The sequence below is a fragment of the Ciconia boyciana genome, chromosome 5, assembly GCF_034638445.1.
Source record: "Ciconia boyciana chromosome 5, ASM3463844v1, whole genome shotgun sequence".
NCBI lineage: Eukaryota > Metazoa > Chordata > Aves > Ciconiiformes > Ciconiidae > Ciconia > Ciconia boyciana.
Window position 1 is genome coordinate 10,930,681 of NC_132938.1, and position 14,724 is coordinate 10,945,404.

The following is a 14,724-nucleotide window of genomic DNA, read 5'->3' on the forward strand; positions in this document are numbered from 1 at the left end:
GAACCAGTTTCTTCTGTCCCTCTTCCCAGTCCATATATTAACTTTCCTGCTTGCTGTGTCTTTGGCCTGTCTATCCTTGAAAGTGTGGTCTCTATAACCCTCAAACAGATAACACATTCAGCTGCTAGAAGTGATCCTTGCTGTTGGTGTGCTCCATTATATGTTTTCCTATAAACTTTTACATGGAAGTGACATATCTCAGGTGAATGAGCACCATAAAAATGTCTGTTCTGTTTCCATGACCAAATGTGAACTTCATTTGAGCTAGAGTAAAGAAAGAGTATACATGTGGGAAATTGCTCTCTTCCTTCCTCCCTTTTTTGTTGAGTATGCGATGCAGCATTTAGATTTACTGTCCCTTTTTCCAGCTGTTTGAGTAGTCTTGACAAATGCCATTTAAAAAGGACCAAGAAAGCATTTTTTTCTAGTTCATAAAAGTAACTGGAAAATTCTTAAAAAAAAAAAAGTTATAACTAAGAATAAGCTTTTAACCTGAAAATGGGGTATTAAAAATGTTGTGTGATTTCTCATGTGGGTTTTCATTTCTTTTTGCTTTTTGGCAGATGGATGAAATGGTAAATACTTTTCCCACTAGAGGAAACTTAAATGTTTCCTGTTAGTGTGGGTGTTTACTTGCATTCTTTTGGACTTTTCCTCAGGTGCTAGAAATGTTCATCTTAGTATTGCAACAGTGTCATAAAGAAAACGAAGACAAATGGAAAAGATTGTCCCGCCAAATAGCTGACATTATTCTCCCAATGCTTGCAAAACAACAGGTTATTACATTAATTTTTTAATCTATAAACATCTAAAATAATTGTTATAATGTATGTGTCAATAATGGCTTTGGGTATTTGATTATTTTATATATATATATGTGTGTCTGTGTGTGTATATATGAAGACACATTTTCTTGAAAGTGTGGTTGCCATATCTGAAAAGACAATTACTGCAAGGTAGACTAAATCTTTGAATTGGTGAAGGTCATATTTAAATGCATGAAGTATATGCAGTATCTTTGAGGCTGTTTCCAGAGGAAGCTCATTCTACTTTTCTTACGTACATGATTATGTCAGAGCACTTACTAAATGTTGTGAAGATTCTCCCATATTTATAGAATGTCAAAATTATTTTTTCTTAACTGCAGTGGGTCTAACTGCATTTTTTCTTAGTGAGAATGAAAAGACATAGTCTGAAACCACATTAATAAATCACAGAATCATGGAATAGTTGAGGTTGAAAATGCACCTCTTGGTACTGTCTTCCCCTCAAAGCAGGGTCTACTGGAGCAGGTTGCTTAGGACCATGTCCAGTCAAGTTTTGACAGTCTCCAAGGGTGGAGGCTCCATAACTTCTCTGAGCAACCTCTTCCAGTGTCTGAGCATCCTCACAGGTGGAAAACAAATAAGTAAATAAAAACTGTATTTAAATGGAATTTCCTGTATTTCAACTTGTGCCTATTGCCTTTCATCCTGGTACTGGATACCACTGAAAAGATTCTGGCTCGCTCTTCTGTATTTGTCATCTCCTCCTCCTGCTTCCCCTGGTCAGATAGTTGTACACATTGATAAAGATCCCCCTGTGCCTTCTCCAGGCTGAACAATCTCAGCTGCCTCTTGTATGTCAGATGCTCCAAGCCTGTAACCATCTGTGTGGCTTTCTGCTGGACTCCCTCCAGTGTGTGCATGTGTCCCTTACTGGACTGCACACTGGGGAAAGAGAGTAGGCCCTTTGCATCTGGGAAGAAAAGACAACTCCTTTAAAGAGAAAGATTTTTCAGTGCTGCTCCCTAAGCAACAGAGGATTTGTTGTTGATACGCCTTTCCGGGAATTAGAAACACTTACTTCAAGGATAAAAAGTAAAACTAGTGAAATTGTGCCCTTAATGTTCTTTACTCCACAATGGCAGATCCCCACTCCTATAAGGAGATCTCATGGTTGGGGAGAGTGGGCAGTTTTTGTGGATCAGACAACAGTTTTTGAGCAAAGCTAAAATGCTGGCAAATTGAAATTGCCTTTGTTTTGTATGAATTGGTGCATGTGCTCAACTATCAAATTATTTAGGCAAGATGGGGTCATCCAGATTTTGAGTCCAGCCTTTGCTTTTTGCAGTTGATTGTTTTATAACTTCTCTAAAAAACTGATCAAGTAAGGTGTGCTACCTCTGTTGGTGCAGTGTAATACCATTGTAGCTGTTCACTTTTCTGATGATTAAGATTTTTTTTTTTCTTCTAGTACCTGCTTAAGTTTATTCATGACCAGCTTTGGTCTCTCTAAATATGCCTGGTAGGATGTGCAGGGAGGAGAAAAGTTTTTAAATTTTAAGACAAGTCAGTCTTTTGGTCTCATTCTGAATATGGCATATTTCGCCTAATAAAATACGTGTGGTATGTATATTGAATTTCGTATGATAGATTTTTGTCTGTGTTCTCAAAACTCCTGTGTAAGAAGGTCTGCAACAAAACTTTAATTTACCTTTCATAGGTTTTGGTTGCTCTACATTTTGCACTGTAAAGGACAACTTTATTACACACAGGTTGGCATAGAAATGTTTAAAATATGAAATGGTAATTTTGTGTTGCAGTTACCTTTAGTGGATAGTTACAAATTAGTATTGTGTTTTTCTTTTACAGATGCATATAGACTCTCATGATGCTCTGGGAGTATTGAACACTTTGTTTGAAATTTTGGCTCCTTCATCCCTTCGGCCTGTGGACATGCTTTTAAGGAGTATGTTTGTTACTCCTAAAACAATGGTGAGCAATTGTTTCCAGACAAGAGAGAATCTGGTGTCTTTCATGGAAAACAAAAGAGTGTGTGTTTCTCTTTGTTAATTTGCAATGTGGTGTTAAAGTACCTGCAGCAGATCTTAGGAAAGGATTGGTTAGAGCTAATGTGATTTACCAACTGGGAGCACTTTACACAGGAACATTCTGCTTAGGGATTACTTGCCTTCATTTTGTATTTTGAGCATCAGGAATGTAGAGAAACATACTGTTATAATAAATTCTAGAATGCAATAGGTAACTCGCATTTCTCTTATGCAAGTATTAGTACAATTTTTATAGTTGAGAGATTGTTTTAACAGAGTGAATATAAGCTTAACAGTTACCACAAGAATAGCATTTTGGAAAACCTGAACATAAACGTTATTTCTTGCTTGCTCCATTCTCAAAAGGGTCTGATTTTATACAACAATAATGAATATGGTAATTTTTTAAAATACATTCCTATGTTGTGTTGAATACCTTTGAGGTTAAACTATCTTCTGCATTTTTGTGTTTGTGTTAGGCATCAGTGAGCACTGTCCAGCTATGGATTTCTGGAATTTTAGCTATCCTTAGAGTTCTGATTTCACAGTCAACAGAAGACATTGTTCTATCCCGTATACAAGAGCTTTCCTTCTCGCCATATCTGATTTCATGTCAAGCAATTAACAGACTGAGATGTGGAGAAAATAACTTATCTGCACCAGAGGATCGCACTGACATTAAACAGGCTAAATATCTGCCTGAAGAGACATTTTCTAGGTATGTTATCTTTTGAGTAACTTAGGGGGGAAGATTAAGATTTCTGAGAAATCACATATATATTGTGCAATATATACACTTGTATCGAACTGTTATCTGATAGGAATAAAGTCTGTTAAGTTGATATGGGAGGAGTGCGTGTGGAGGAAGGAATAGTGAGATGAACAGCAGAGGGAAGAGTTGAGCAGTTTGTAGTAGGGACTTTGGACTGTTCTGATACCTCTTCTTGAGCCAAGTGAAGGATCTAATGGAGCTGTTAAAATGGGTGAATCCTGGACCTACTAAAATCAGGTCTAAAAACTTAACTGGTTAACCCTTTCCTTCCTCCCTGTGTGGGACTGAAAGATGAGTCATCCCCTTAGTAGAAGCCCAGGTTCTGTACTAGAATCTTGACAGCAGATGGATTCAAATCTATTAAGTTAGTCCTGCTCTTTACTCCCTATTTTTAAAGAGCTAGCTTTTTCTAGTTAGCTTCCCATGCTGATGTCCTCAGAGAGTGACAAACTTCAGGCATAAGAAGTATGGAGAGATGGCAATGGTATCATGTTGATATAATGTTTGTCATTAAGGCATTAGGTTTTAATGTGGTGGGAAGCATTTGAAATAGCTATTTGCTTAAAGAAAATAAGAACTTTTTACTCAAGTATGGAACTTCAGATAGAAATAAAATGCTGTTTCTTATCATTCAGCTCATTGTGAGGGTGATGGATAGAGGAAAAAGGGACTTCTGGACTCCCTGAATGTGACCTTATGTCCACCAGGAGTGAGTTGAGGAATGATTATGGCCAGGAGCAAGGATGGCTTTCCTCAAATGCCCTTTTTTGGTGTTTCTTTTGATCCCTCCCCGCCTGGAGGTTTGATATGGAACCTGTGTGGTAGAGTGTGGATGGATAGATGAGGCTATGAACAGCTAAATTACTGTGACTTGCTGAGTTACCCCTCCTCAGCTGAGCTGCGGTGACTGTCATGGTGTGTTTTTAGCTCATTGCAAATCACCATAAAGACACCACAGCATTTTGAATGTTTGCTGTGTGAGGTGGGCTGGTGTATGCATGCTATCACAGCTTTAGCTGATGAGCAGATAACCCTGATCCAGTATGTAATTACTGAAGTGCCTGTGATCATCTCTCCATACCTATAGCATCATATTTGTCTTAGGTCAACCTGTTCTGTAGCATTTAATTTAGCATCCTGTTTAGGATGAATGGACAAGGACTTCATATTTTATTTTTCCAACTTACTGAGGTTTCACAGGCAAACCTCATCTTATTCTGAAAGACATTGCATTGATAGTTTTTCTGTTGATTATTGTATACTTGGTTTTTCAAGGTTCTTACTACAACTGGTTGGCGTTCTACTGGAAGATATAGTTACCAAACAGTTGAAAGTGGACATGAATGAGCAGCAACATACTTTCTACTGCCAGGAGCTGGGCACGCTGCTTATGTGCTTAATACATATCTTCAAATCAGGTAATACTTTAAACAGTGCCTTGTGGTGTAGCATGCAGTGGCAGGGTGGTTTTTCAGTTCTGAGACAATTATTGAATGTGTTTAACTACTGAGAAGAAATATGTAGGTGCTGAAGACATTCTATCCTACTTGGTACAAAGAACGTCCCAAACTTTGTGCTCATGCATGCAGGGCACATTTTTCACATTTCTTCTGTCTGTGTGGAACAAAATGTAACTAGTGACTTTTCATCTCTCCTTTTAACTGTTTAAGATTTTTCCAGTCCAAAAATGCAAAGCATTCCAAATTTGTGGCTGTATTTCTCATGGTTTTTCTCAATTTGGAGGTTGGTAGGTATGTCCAAGCTTAAAATACTGAGTTACAGACCACTGGTTCAGACTCATGACAAGGTAGGTTCCTGTTCTTTGTCATAATTAATAAAAACATACAAAAAAAAAAAAAAAACAGAAAAAAAAACCCCAAACAACCAACCAAAAACCAAAACCAGAAGAGTAAGAAAGGTGGTACTGCTCCAGCTAGCTGGTCTTGAGCTCCTTTCTTCAGGTTTGGGAATTCTGTCTTAGGTGTCTTCTGCTAGCTATCCAGTCTCTGGCACTTTAATTCCTTAGTCCTTAGCCTGATTTCTTAGTCTTATTTTCCTAATAGTGGCATTATCTTCACTTTCTTTTATTCTTTTGTTCCTTCATTACTGTGACTGTCCTTTTTGCCTTCTGATTTTCACCCTGCAGCTGAAATTCAACCTTGGATGACAGTAGTTGGCTGCAGTTTAAAAGGTCTTGGCAGAAGTTCCTGGTTCTTTATAGACTTCCTTACAAATATGGGACAAGGAACTCTGTGTTCCGTGGCCTCATCTGTAAAATGGGCATTACAGTACTTCACTACTTAGCAGATGCAAATAACAAAAAAAGTGCATACAGAGTACTATTACACATTTAACATGTTTCTGTGCTCCAGAACATGTGTCCCAACAACCTCTAATCTTTTTTTAAGGTCTTCCTACAGAGTTCAGTTATAAAGTCCTTTCTTGAGGGAAAAAAAACTTAGTTCTGTTCCTGTCATTGCTACCAGCTGCTTCTTGCAAACATAAGTATCATAGGTGTAGACTTAAAGTAAGTAAATAAAGTGCTGATGGAAGCATTCTGGGTCTTCAGCTGGTTCTCTATCAAAGCTCAAAGCTTCTGGATGTAGTGAGCGATAGTTCCCTTTTCCCTTGTGTCTGTTACAATAATAACTAAAGTATGTATTCTGTTAATTGTTGCTATGGAGAAACATTTGAAACAAATATTATAACAAGTAACTTATGCCAAGGTGATTTGGAGTAAGTGATTAAATGGTGTCAAGCCAAGACCAATGAAATCAGAATATCAAGCTGGTGATTGAAATCAGGGAAGTGGGTTCTTCCACAGTAGAAGCTGGGGATAATGGAAAGGGAAGGCTCAGCTAGTTCTGCTACAGCGACTGGCTTCCAAGCTGCACTGTGAGTCTTGCCATGAACTATGTAGAGTTTTTAATGCAAAATTAAATATTAAAATACTCATGCAGAGCACTGGGATATGTGTATTGCATGATCTCTAGAAATGAATTTAACCTAAGACTACAAATCAACTTTAAATACTAATAGTAATGTCGTTACCTGATACGGTGTAACACATAAGAAGGAAAGTTGTTCAGACACTTGGGCTGTATTTTCATATCATAGAATTTTCTTTCAGGTTTAGGCTTAGGGTTGACTAAGAGCCTGGTTTTGTAATACTTCTCTTTTGTTCAGCTAAATCCTCTATAATTTTTTTTCTCTTTAAGTTATATTCTCCTAACTACAGGTGCAGCTTATAGCAACTTGTGTCTGGGAACATAGACTAAGGTCTTCTGTCACTTTTAACCACTATTCTACTAGGATGTTTTGTCTTCTCACCCATTATATTTTTTTCAAAATGTGAGCATTGCTGACTCCTATGTATTCAACTATAGGAAGCTACCAGATTAGAAATGAACATTTTCAGTGTGCTACTTTGAAGTTAGTAGAAATAAAAAGCATAGACAAAGTGAAAAGATTAGCATATAGTGGCTCTCATGAATGTAGAAAATCACTAGATGGTGCAATTACTGCAAAGGCAGGAAGCTGGAATGGGAATAGCACTGGTTTGCTGGTAAGTGGAACCCAAGTTTTGAGACTCAGTTATTTTTCCCATTTTCTGCTGTTTACATTGTATATTTATCGGTCCTGGGGGCAGCTTAAACTGGTTCACATGGCTGTGGAATTTATAGCTTCATTCTTCTGTATATCTGGCAATGCAAGCAAGCAATACTACAGATCTCCTTTATTCTGATTAGCTTTTGGTTTCTAACTGGTTCTGAAGAAACCCTTTTTTACCTGATCTTATTTTCTCATAGAAACTCAAAAAGTCCGGTACCCTTAGACAACTTTGTCTGTTTTCCTGATTTTCCCTTCCTTTGTTTTGGCATATGAATACAGAATCAGCAAGTCAGAAAGCAAAATTTAGCTTTTGTGCTGAGTGTTCAGTATGCAGTGTAATGACTTTTCTCCACTTAAAAACATTTACTTTTTGCACTTCAGAAATTGGACAGAAGGGTATCAATTTAGTTTCAACTACATGTATTTGGGAAGCCCTCATCTACAAGTAGGAGACTTGTAAGTGATCTTCCTTAGCACGTCGAATAATAGTTACAGCATGGTTCTTAATTAGAACTTCTGTGTTTTACTTTATAAACCAAAACAAACAAACAAAAATCCTGGTCTGTAATTAACAATTTTAAATTTGGTAAGTTTTTCATGTATCAGAAACTTTTTGATGTGTGACAGAGAAAAAGTTGAGAAGATAGGTTTCATTACAGTTCTAGTTTGATCTAAAGCATTATTTATTGAGTCTGGGAGCTGGTCATTACTGGTTTACACACTGCCCTTGGCCAAACTCCATGACTTGCCTCACATTTGTAAAACCACTTAGGATATATCTTTCTTCCAGGAAGGGCAGTGGCTCATGAAGCAATATTTGTATTCTTAGGGTACCCTGAATAATTTTAAAACTTCAGAATTCAAACTAGAGCATAGTTACTCTAACATGCTTTTATTGTTTCCAGGGATGTTTAGAAGAATCACAGCTGCAGCCACCAGACTTTTTACAGGAGATGGATCTGATGGTAGTTTCTATACCCTTGAAAGTTTGAGTGACCTTGTTCAGTCCATGATTCCCACGCATCCTTCTTTAGTTCTCCTCTGGTGTCAAATCCTACTTCTTGTCAATTATACAAACTACAACTGGTGGTCAGAAGTGCATCAAACCCCAAAGTAAGATTTGCTTTTGATCCCTAGTAGTAGTAGTGTGTCTCGTAATTATATTTGCTAAAATTAGTTTTAAAGAAATCTAGGGTGTTTTCTTGCTAAGGCTGTCAGCCTGTTGAATAGTACTATTTGGATTCTGAAATAGATAGTTCTGCATTTACTTTAGGTGTATACATATTGTCTGTTCTCATATCAGTACGTCTTTCAAACTAAGGAAATGCGTCCTGCACTCAGTTGTTCCTCAAAAGAACTGCTGGGTAATCTCTCCAATTTAAGGCAAGAAAGCTTAATCTGTGTACTACTTTAATTAAAATCATGGAAATAGCTATAACAAAATATTCAGTATTTCATATTTCATGTTCCTATGGAGACTTTGTATTTCACCTTCTAGCAAATAACCAGCCAGTGCAGATGATATACACTGTTGTGTTTATGAAAATACAGTCTGATCAGTATAACTGTAACTGTAGTTATATCTGTTCTCAGTGAGTCTATTACTAAATGCTATCAAAACATAGTATCAGCACCATACTGATTCATTAGCATCAAGCACCATAGTAACCTCACTTAAGGTAAGTTGTCTAAAATGAGTGTTCTTTTGGTCTGAAGTTAGTTCCTCCCACCTGTTAGGCATTGGAATGATTCAACCTCTGGCGGTAAAGAAGATACCCCCTATGTGGGTGGGTCTCCCTCTGTGTTAACTGTAGAGGGAGATTAACAACTGACTTGGGAGACATTTCTGATGCTTGTGCAGTGAATGTTAGGGAAGGCTAATCTTGCTCTACAACATGAGTGGATCAATACTTGCTCAAATTTGAGATTCTTGCCTCAGTTCAATCTCATGATGTGAAAAAATATTATTATAATTTGAGGAAACATGAGATTACCAGGCTTATGAGCAAAGTAGGGCAACTAAAATAGCTAAGGTGACATCTGCTATTTGTTGCAGGTTTTTGTTTTTGTTTTTTTTTAATTATTTACCAATATAATCTCTTTTTTTCTGGGTTGGGCATCACTTTCTATCTGACACTAGACTAAGTGCTCAAGAACACTGGTTTGGCTTGAGAAGAAAATATAGTATTAGGTTCTGTTATTCTACCAGAGTTGCAGTAGCCCATGTTTTTCTTAAATAATCTGTTTAGTTCTTCAAAGAGTCAAGAAAGCACAGAACAAAAAAGTGATACTACAATTGTTAGAAAGTAAAGAGCTGATGGAAAGCGAAGTGTTTACTTCAGAGCAGTATGATGTTTGAATGAAGTTTCTAGGAAAATAAATATTATGTAAGGACATTGGTAGGATATTCCAAGCAATTTGATTGTTAATGTTTCAGTAGCCATAGTAATAAAATAGTAACAAAATATAATATGCTTCTTGCAGGAGACACAGTCTTTCTACTACTAAATTGCTTAGCCCTCAGATATCTGGAGACAGTGATGAATCAGATTCAGAATCTAAACGTGGCATGTGCAATAGAGAGATAGTGAGAAGAGGAGCACTCATTCTTTTTTGTGACTATGTTGTAAGTTTTGAATTACGAATTTTATAACATTAAACAGTTTATATGACTTGAGTTATTTTATTATGCTGACAGTCTTTTATTACTAATGTGCACTAACTGAATCTGTCTGGTTCACAAGTGAAAAATGAAGACTTGTGAAACCAGTCATTTTATTTTCAGGTAGTGCTTCGGTAAGCTTAGGTATGACCTCATTTGGCTTTTTTTTTCCTATTCTGAACTGAGAGTTCTCTTGGCTTGTAAAGGATACCTAGTGGGTGATAGAATTATCTGCTGGGTATCATATCCCTTACTTGTGAGGTGCCAGGAGCACACTAAGTAGTGTTAGACTTCTCAACATCAGTAGCAGTGCACAGTGTCTAGGAGACAACAAATTTCTGTCATTATACCGTAAGAGGAGAGGTTTTACATTAGCATTTAACTTCCAATTTGGCTCTCTAATGAGAGCAGTTCCTGTGGCTTTGGCCTCTTGCTGCCTCAATATTAGCATTTTAGTTCATTGGGAACTTTTGAAGTTAATCTTCCTGTAATATGTAGTATTGCACTTTGGTTTGCATTGCAGAGCAGTTTTGGGGCAAGCAAACTGCATTCCTTTCAGATTCAGATAAACCAAAAGCTATGTTTAAGAAGCACTTCAAGTACTAATGGATATTCAGTCACCAGAGTCAGATTAGAGGTAGTCCAAGGTAAAACCTTCCAAAACCTCTTTGCTGGGGAGTGTTAGCCTCTCAGCATCACCTAGTTAGCTCTACAGATCTTTTTGTGTTGCATTGCACTGCTTGTTGATATACACATAGCCTCCATAGGTTTTAAAATTAATTATTGACAGATCTCTTTGGATTTGCTTTCCAGAAATTATTCATCTTGTGTTAAGGCCAGTAGTAACAAGAAATCTTTAAAAAGAAGCTTAAATGGAAACCACATTTTACAAGAAGACTCTGTGTGTGCATGTTTATTTCAAACATCATTTCATTAAAAGTGGCATCTTTGAATTGACCTTCTCAATTTACTTGTTTCTAACCTGGTTTTTTAGTGTTTTTTAAAAAATAATTTACTAATTCATTATAAATCTCTTTAATTTGCAACAAGATCAAAAGCATCTGGAAAATTTGTCATGTAAAAATAATGATGGTGATAATAAAATATAGACACTTTATGGCATTATTTTCAAATAGCTACCAGAATTATATATGAAAAACTTCATGTTGTGTCAGATAAAGTTTCTAGTAATTAAATGCTTACATGGGTATTACTGGAATCAGATACTAATTTTTTTCCCCTTTAGTGTCAAAACCTGCATGATTCAGAACACTTGACCTGGCTTATTGTGAATCATGTTCAGGACTTGATTAATCTGTCCCATGAGCCTCCAGTACAAGACTTTATTAGTGCTGTTCACAGGAATTCCGCAGCCAGTGGTCTCTTCATCCAGGCCATTCAGTCACGGTGTGAGAATCTTGCAGCTGTAAGTTTAACTTTTTTAAAGAATAAAGTCACTTATTTCAGCATAAGTTTAACTGATAAGTATGCAAATTCTGACATTTCTGGGTCGTTTATCAACTTCTAATTTTATTTTTAAAGTCATGTATTTAAAAATGGAAACAGAGAACCTTATAATATATTAGCAACTTCAGTATCAGATGTGTTCCAATCCATCAAATCTATGAATTCAACTAGAGTTGGTTAAGCTGCTTTTCTTCCTTCCTGGGTATTACCCCTGCATAATAAATATCTGAAGGGTAAATTAAAGCTGTAACTTTTGTCTTTGATTTCAGTATCTTGGTAGCATACATAACAGAACTACTAACTACAGAGGAAGGAATTAGGAATCAGTCCATCTTCATAGGCCCTAACAGCATGAAAATGATTTGCAAGCTCATGCCTTCCCCATTGATCTGCCCCACAAGTTGTAGCCTCTTGGTGAGGGAAATACTGCTTCAGAAATTCAGTGTATGATTTTTGTTTATTATGTTTTCAAATTAAAAGGACTGGATGATGTTTTATAGGGGTGTAAGGTTGTATGCATCCCTCTTAATCTTGGGAACTCACTAAGTGGGAAATCTCATTTGCTGGGCTTCCTCTAGAGCTAATGGTGGGAGATGCTACCACACCCTGAGTAGCCTGGTAACATTTTCTGTCTCTTCCCATTGTCTGTGTGTAAATCTAGTGCAACTGCATTTGTGCTTTACCCATGTGAGTAAAACACTTTAAAGTTAGGTGAGATGAATCTGGGTTTTAGTGTCTGAGAATCAGTAGAATGAACTAAACTAAATGGGTTTGAATGGAAGATGTAGTCATTCTGTGAAATGTTTGGTGATTATCAGAAAAGTCAGTAAAATTAAAATAGCTGATATTTACAGTCTGCTCTAAAACAAGATCGGTTCCACGAGTCAAACTAGTTTGGCTTTGTGTTTCTCCCTTTAGGTTATTGGTGCTGAATTGGTGCTCATATTTAAAATAAATAAATAAATAAATTTTTTAAAAAATTCTTTGCACCCCCTTCTAATCCTGAGTAGCCGTTGCTGTTTCTATGATTAAACATGTGCTCAAAAAAATCCCTAATGCTTATCTGGATTTCTGTACTGTTTCTTGTCTTGACTATGCTCATATTCTTGCCTTCTTCCAGCAAGAGTTCAAGCTTCTCACTGTTTTCAAAGCTCTCTGCGATTCCACTTAAGTCTCTCTAGCTTTTTTCGCCTAAAACTTTTGCTCCCTACTTTTTGCTTATTCTCTGTAAGAGTCAGCTTTTACAGTTAAACATCAAACAACTTAATGTTCATATTAAATAACCCAGCAACTCAAACCTATTTATTTATAGATGATTAGGTTGATCAGCTAGTTGTCTGCTATAGCTTTTTATAAATGTCTTTTCCTTTAGCTTTAACATCTTTGTATTCCAATTGATTGGGGGTTTTTTTGTCTGTTCTTCTGTTTTGTTTTGTTTCAACATCTAGCCCACAACTCTGAAGAAGACCTTACAGTGCTTAGAGGGAATACATCTCAGCCAGTCTGGGGCTGTTTTAACATTATATGTTGATAAGCTTTTGTGTACTCCATTCCGTGTGCTTGCTCGCATGGTTGACACACTGGCTTGCCGTCGGGTAGAAATGCTTTTGGCTGCAACTTTACAGGTAAGGATAAATACATTCATTTGTAAATAAGATTGGGTAGTGCTAGCTACATAATCAAATGTAATGATTTAAAGTATATCAAAATATGATGGCGTTTAAATTATTTCATTGCAAAGGATTTTTTTTTTATTTAATATATAGGTATGTGAATATTTACATGTCACTTTGTCTATAATTTTCCTAATCTGTTCAAAGTACCTATGGGTATTTTTACTTATTTCTGTCCTATAAAATTCTTGTGACTTTCCTATAGAACAGCATTACTCAGTTACCAGTTGAAGAACTGGATAGAATTCAGGAATACCTTCAAAACAGTGGATTAGCAACAAGGTAAATAATACAAATACATGTTAAAATGCCAAATTAAGTAATGTTCTAGTACTAATTGTGTTAACTCTTTTTTCCTGTGTTTGGGTTTTTTCTTAAAGATAAGATAGTGGGCCCTTTTGGAAGTAAAACAGGAGTAAAGCCTCACGTATGAGATGCAGGCATATTCTGGCACAAGGACAGTCATGTCGGTTGAGTTGAATTTGCAATATACTTAAGAATTCAAGCAGGCTAAAGACTTGAAGTCATCAAATTCTCTCCCTCATCCCACTCATTTAACTTTTGAGAGTGAGCAAACGCAAATTAATTCCTTGAAAAAAGCTACATTACTGAAAACAACTTTATTTTCCTCAGACTTTTGCAGAATCTTGTGAGTCCAAGCTGGGTGGGCTTGTGGCTTTTTTGTGTGTGGTTCCCCCCCCCCCGACAACTGTGTTAAAAGTTCTAACTGTTTAGTCTCCCAGCTGTTTAAAAGTAAACTGCTGTTATAAAAAGGAGCAAATTATTCAATTTTTGAAAAGCCTTAATAGGTAACGTTACATTTGAATTTTTAAAAAACTCCAAAATCTCCCAATGACTTTATACACGTTCTTGATAGCAGTAATGGAATTAAAAAAACCCCCATCAAACAAAAAAAACCACAAACAAAAAAACCCAAACCCTGACACTGACATAAATCCACAAACTGGAATTCTTAATATATTTTTAAAAAAAAAGTTCAGTTTTAGTGGATTCTTTTCCGGTATCTGTTAGAACATATTTGTCTGCAATCAAATAATCTGTACACTAACTTTGATTTTTCTTACTCATTAAAAAGATTTACTGCATAAGGAGAACTGAACAGCTTGTAGTTTATGCTTAAGCATATACAAATTTTAAATCTAAATTAAATTTAAATCTTTATTGTTGATGTTGCTGAGTTCATTTGTTTTGGCTACTGATAGCTGGTGAAATTTGCAGTTTAGCATCATATGACTGCATATATCCAACAAAGAACTGAAGACCCTACTGCTTTTTTCTCCCAGGATTAGAATTGGCTCACTGGATGTCTTTCTATTTTTAAATGATTTACAAAACTGACTAAGTTAGCTCTCTGCTGATGTATTACTCTATTTTCAGACACCAAAGACTTTACTCGCTCTTGGATAGATTTCGTCTTATGGTAGCACCAGACTCAACTAGTCCTTCACCTCTGGTTACCTCACACCCACTAGATGGAGAAGACCAACCAGCTTTAGAGAATGTAATTCTAGACAAAGTAAGATTATGTTTAAAAAAGGCACTAAAAGTGCCTTGGCTGTAGACAAGCTTTTGCTCATTACAGAATATTTAAATACAGATTATTTTTACTATTTGGTTAATGTTCTCAGAATTGTCACTGAATCTCAAATATAGATCAGTGAAATTATTTCATATGTGTTGGCTGACTGTTGAACTTCGGATGAAT

At 36.3% G+C, this 14,724-nt stretch overlaps 1 protein-coding gene across 4 annotated transcripts in view; it reads left to right on the forward strand.

Annotated features, from left to right (window-relative positions):
- The window catches only part of HTT (huntingtin), an 88,551-nt gene that overhangs the window by 47,459 nt on the left and 26,368 nt on the right, over nucleotides 1-14,724 (forward strand). For all 4 annotated transcript variants that reach the window (XM_072861229.1, XM_072861230.1, XM_072861231.1 and 1 more), the window contains 10 exons: nucleotides 660-776; nucleotides 2,634-2,756; nucleotides 3,292-3,530; nucleotides 4,860-5,002; nucleotides 8,102-8,309; nucleotides 9,681-9,822; nucleotides 11,105-11,284; nucleotides 12,774-12,950; nucleotides 13,204-13,280; nucleotides 14,397-14,535. In XM_072861229.1, the coding sequence (XP_072717330.1) occupies nucleotides 660-776; nucleotides 2,634-2,756; nucleotides 3,292-3,530; nucleotides 4,860-5,002; nucleotides 8,102-8,309; nucleotides 9,681-9,822; nucleotides 11,105-11,284; nucleotides 12,774-12,950; nucleotides 13,204-13,280; nucleotides 14,397-14,535 (1,545 nt within the window). The remainder of the gene's footprint in view (nucleotides 1-659; nucleotides 777-2,633; nucleotides 2,757-3,291; nucleotides 3,531-4,859; nucleotides 5,003-8,101; nucleotides 8,310-9,680; nucleotides 9,823-11,104; nucleotides 11,285-12,773; nucleotides 12,951-13,203; nucleotides 13,281-14,396; nucleotides 14,536-14,724) is intronic.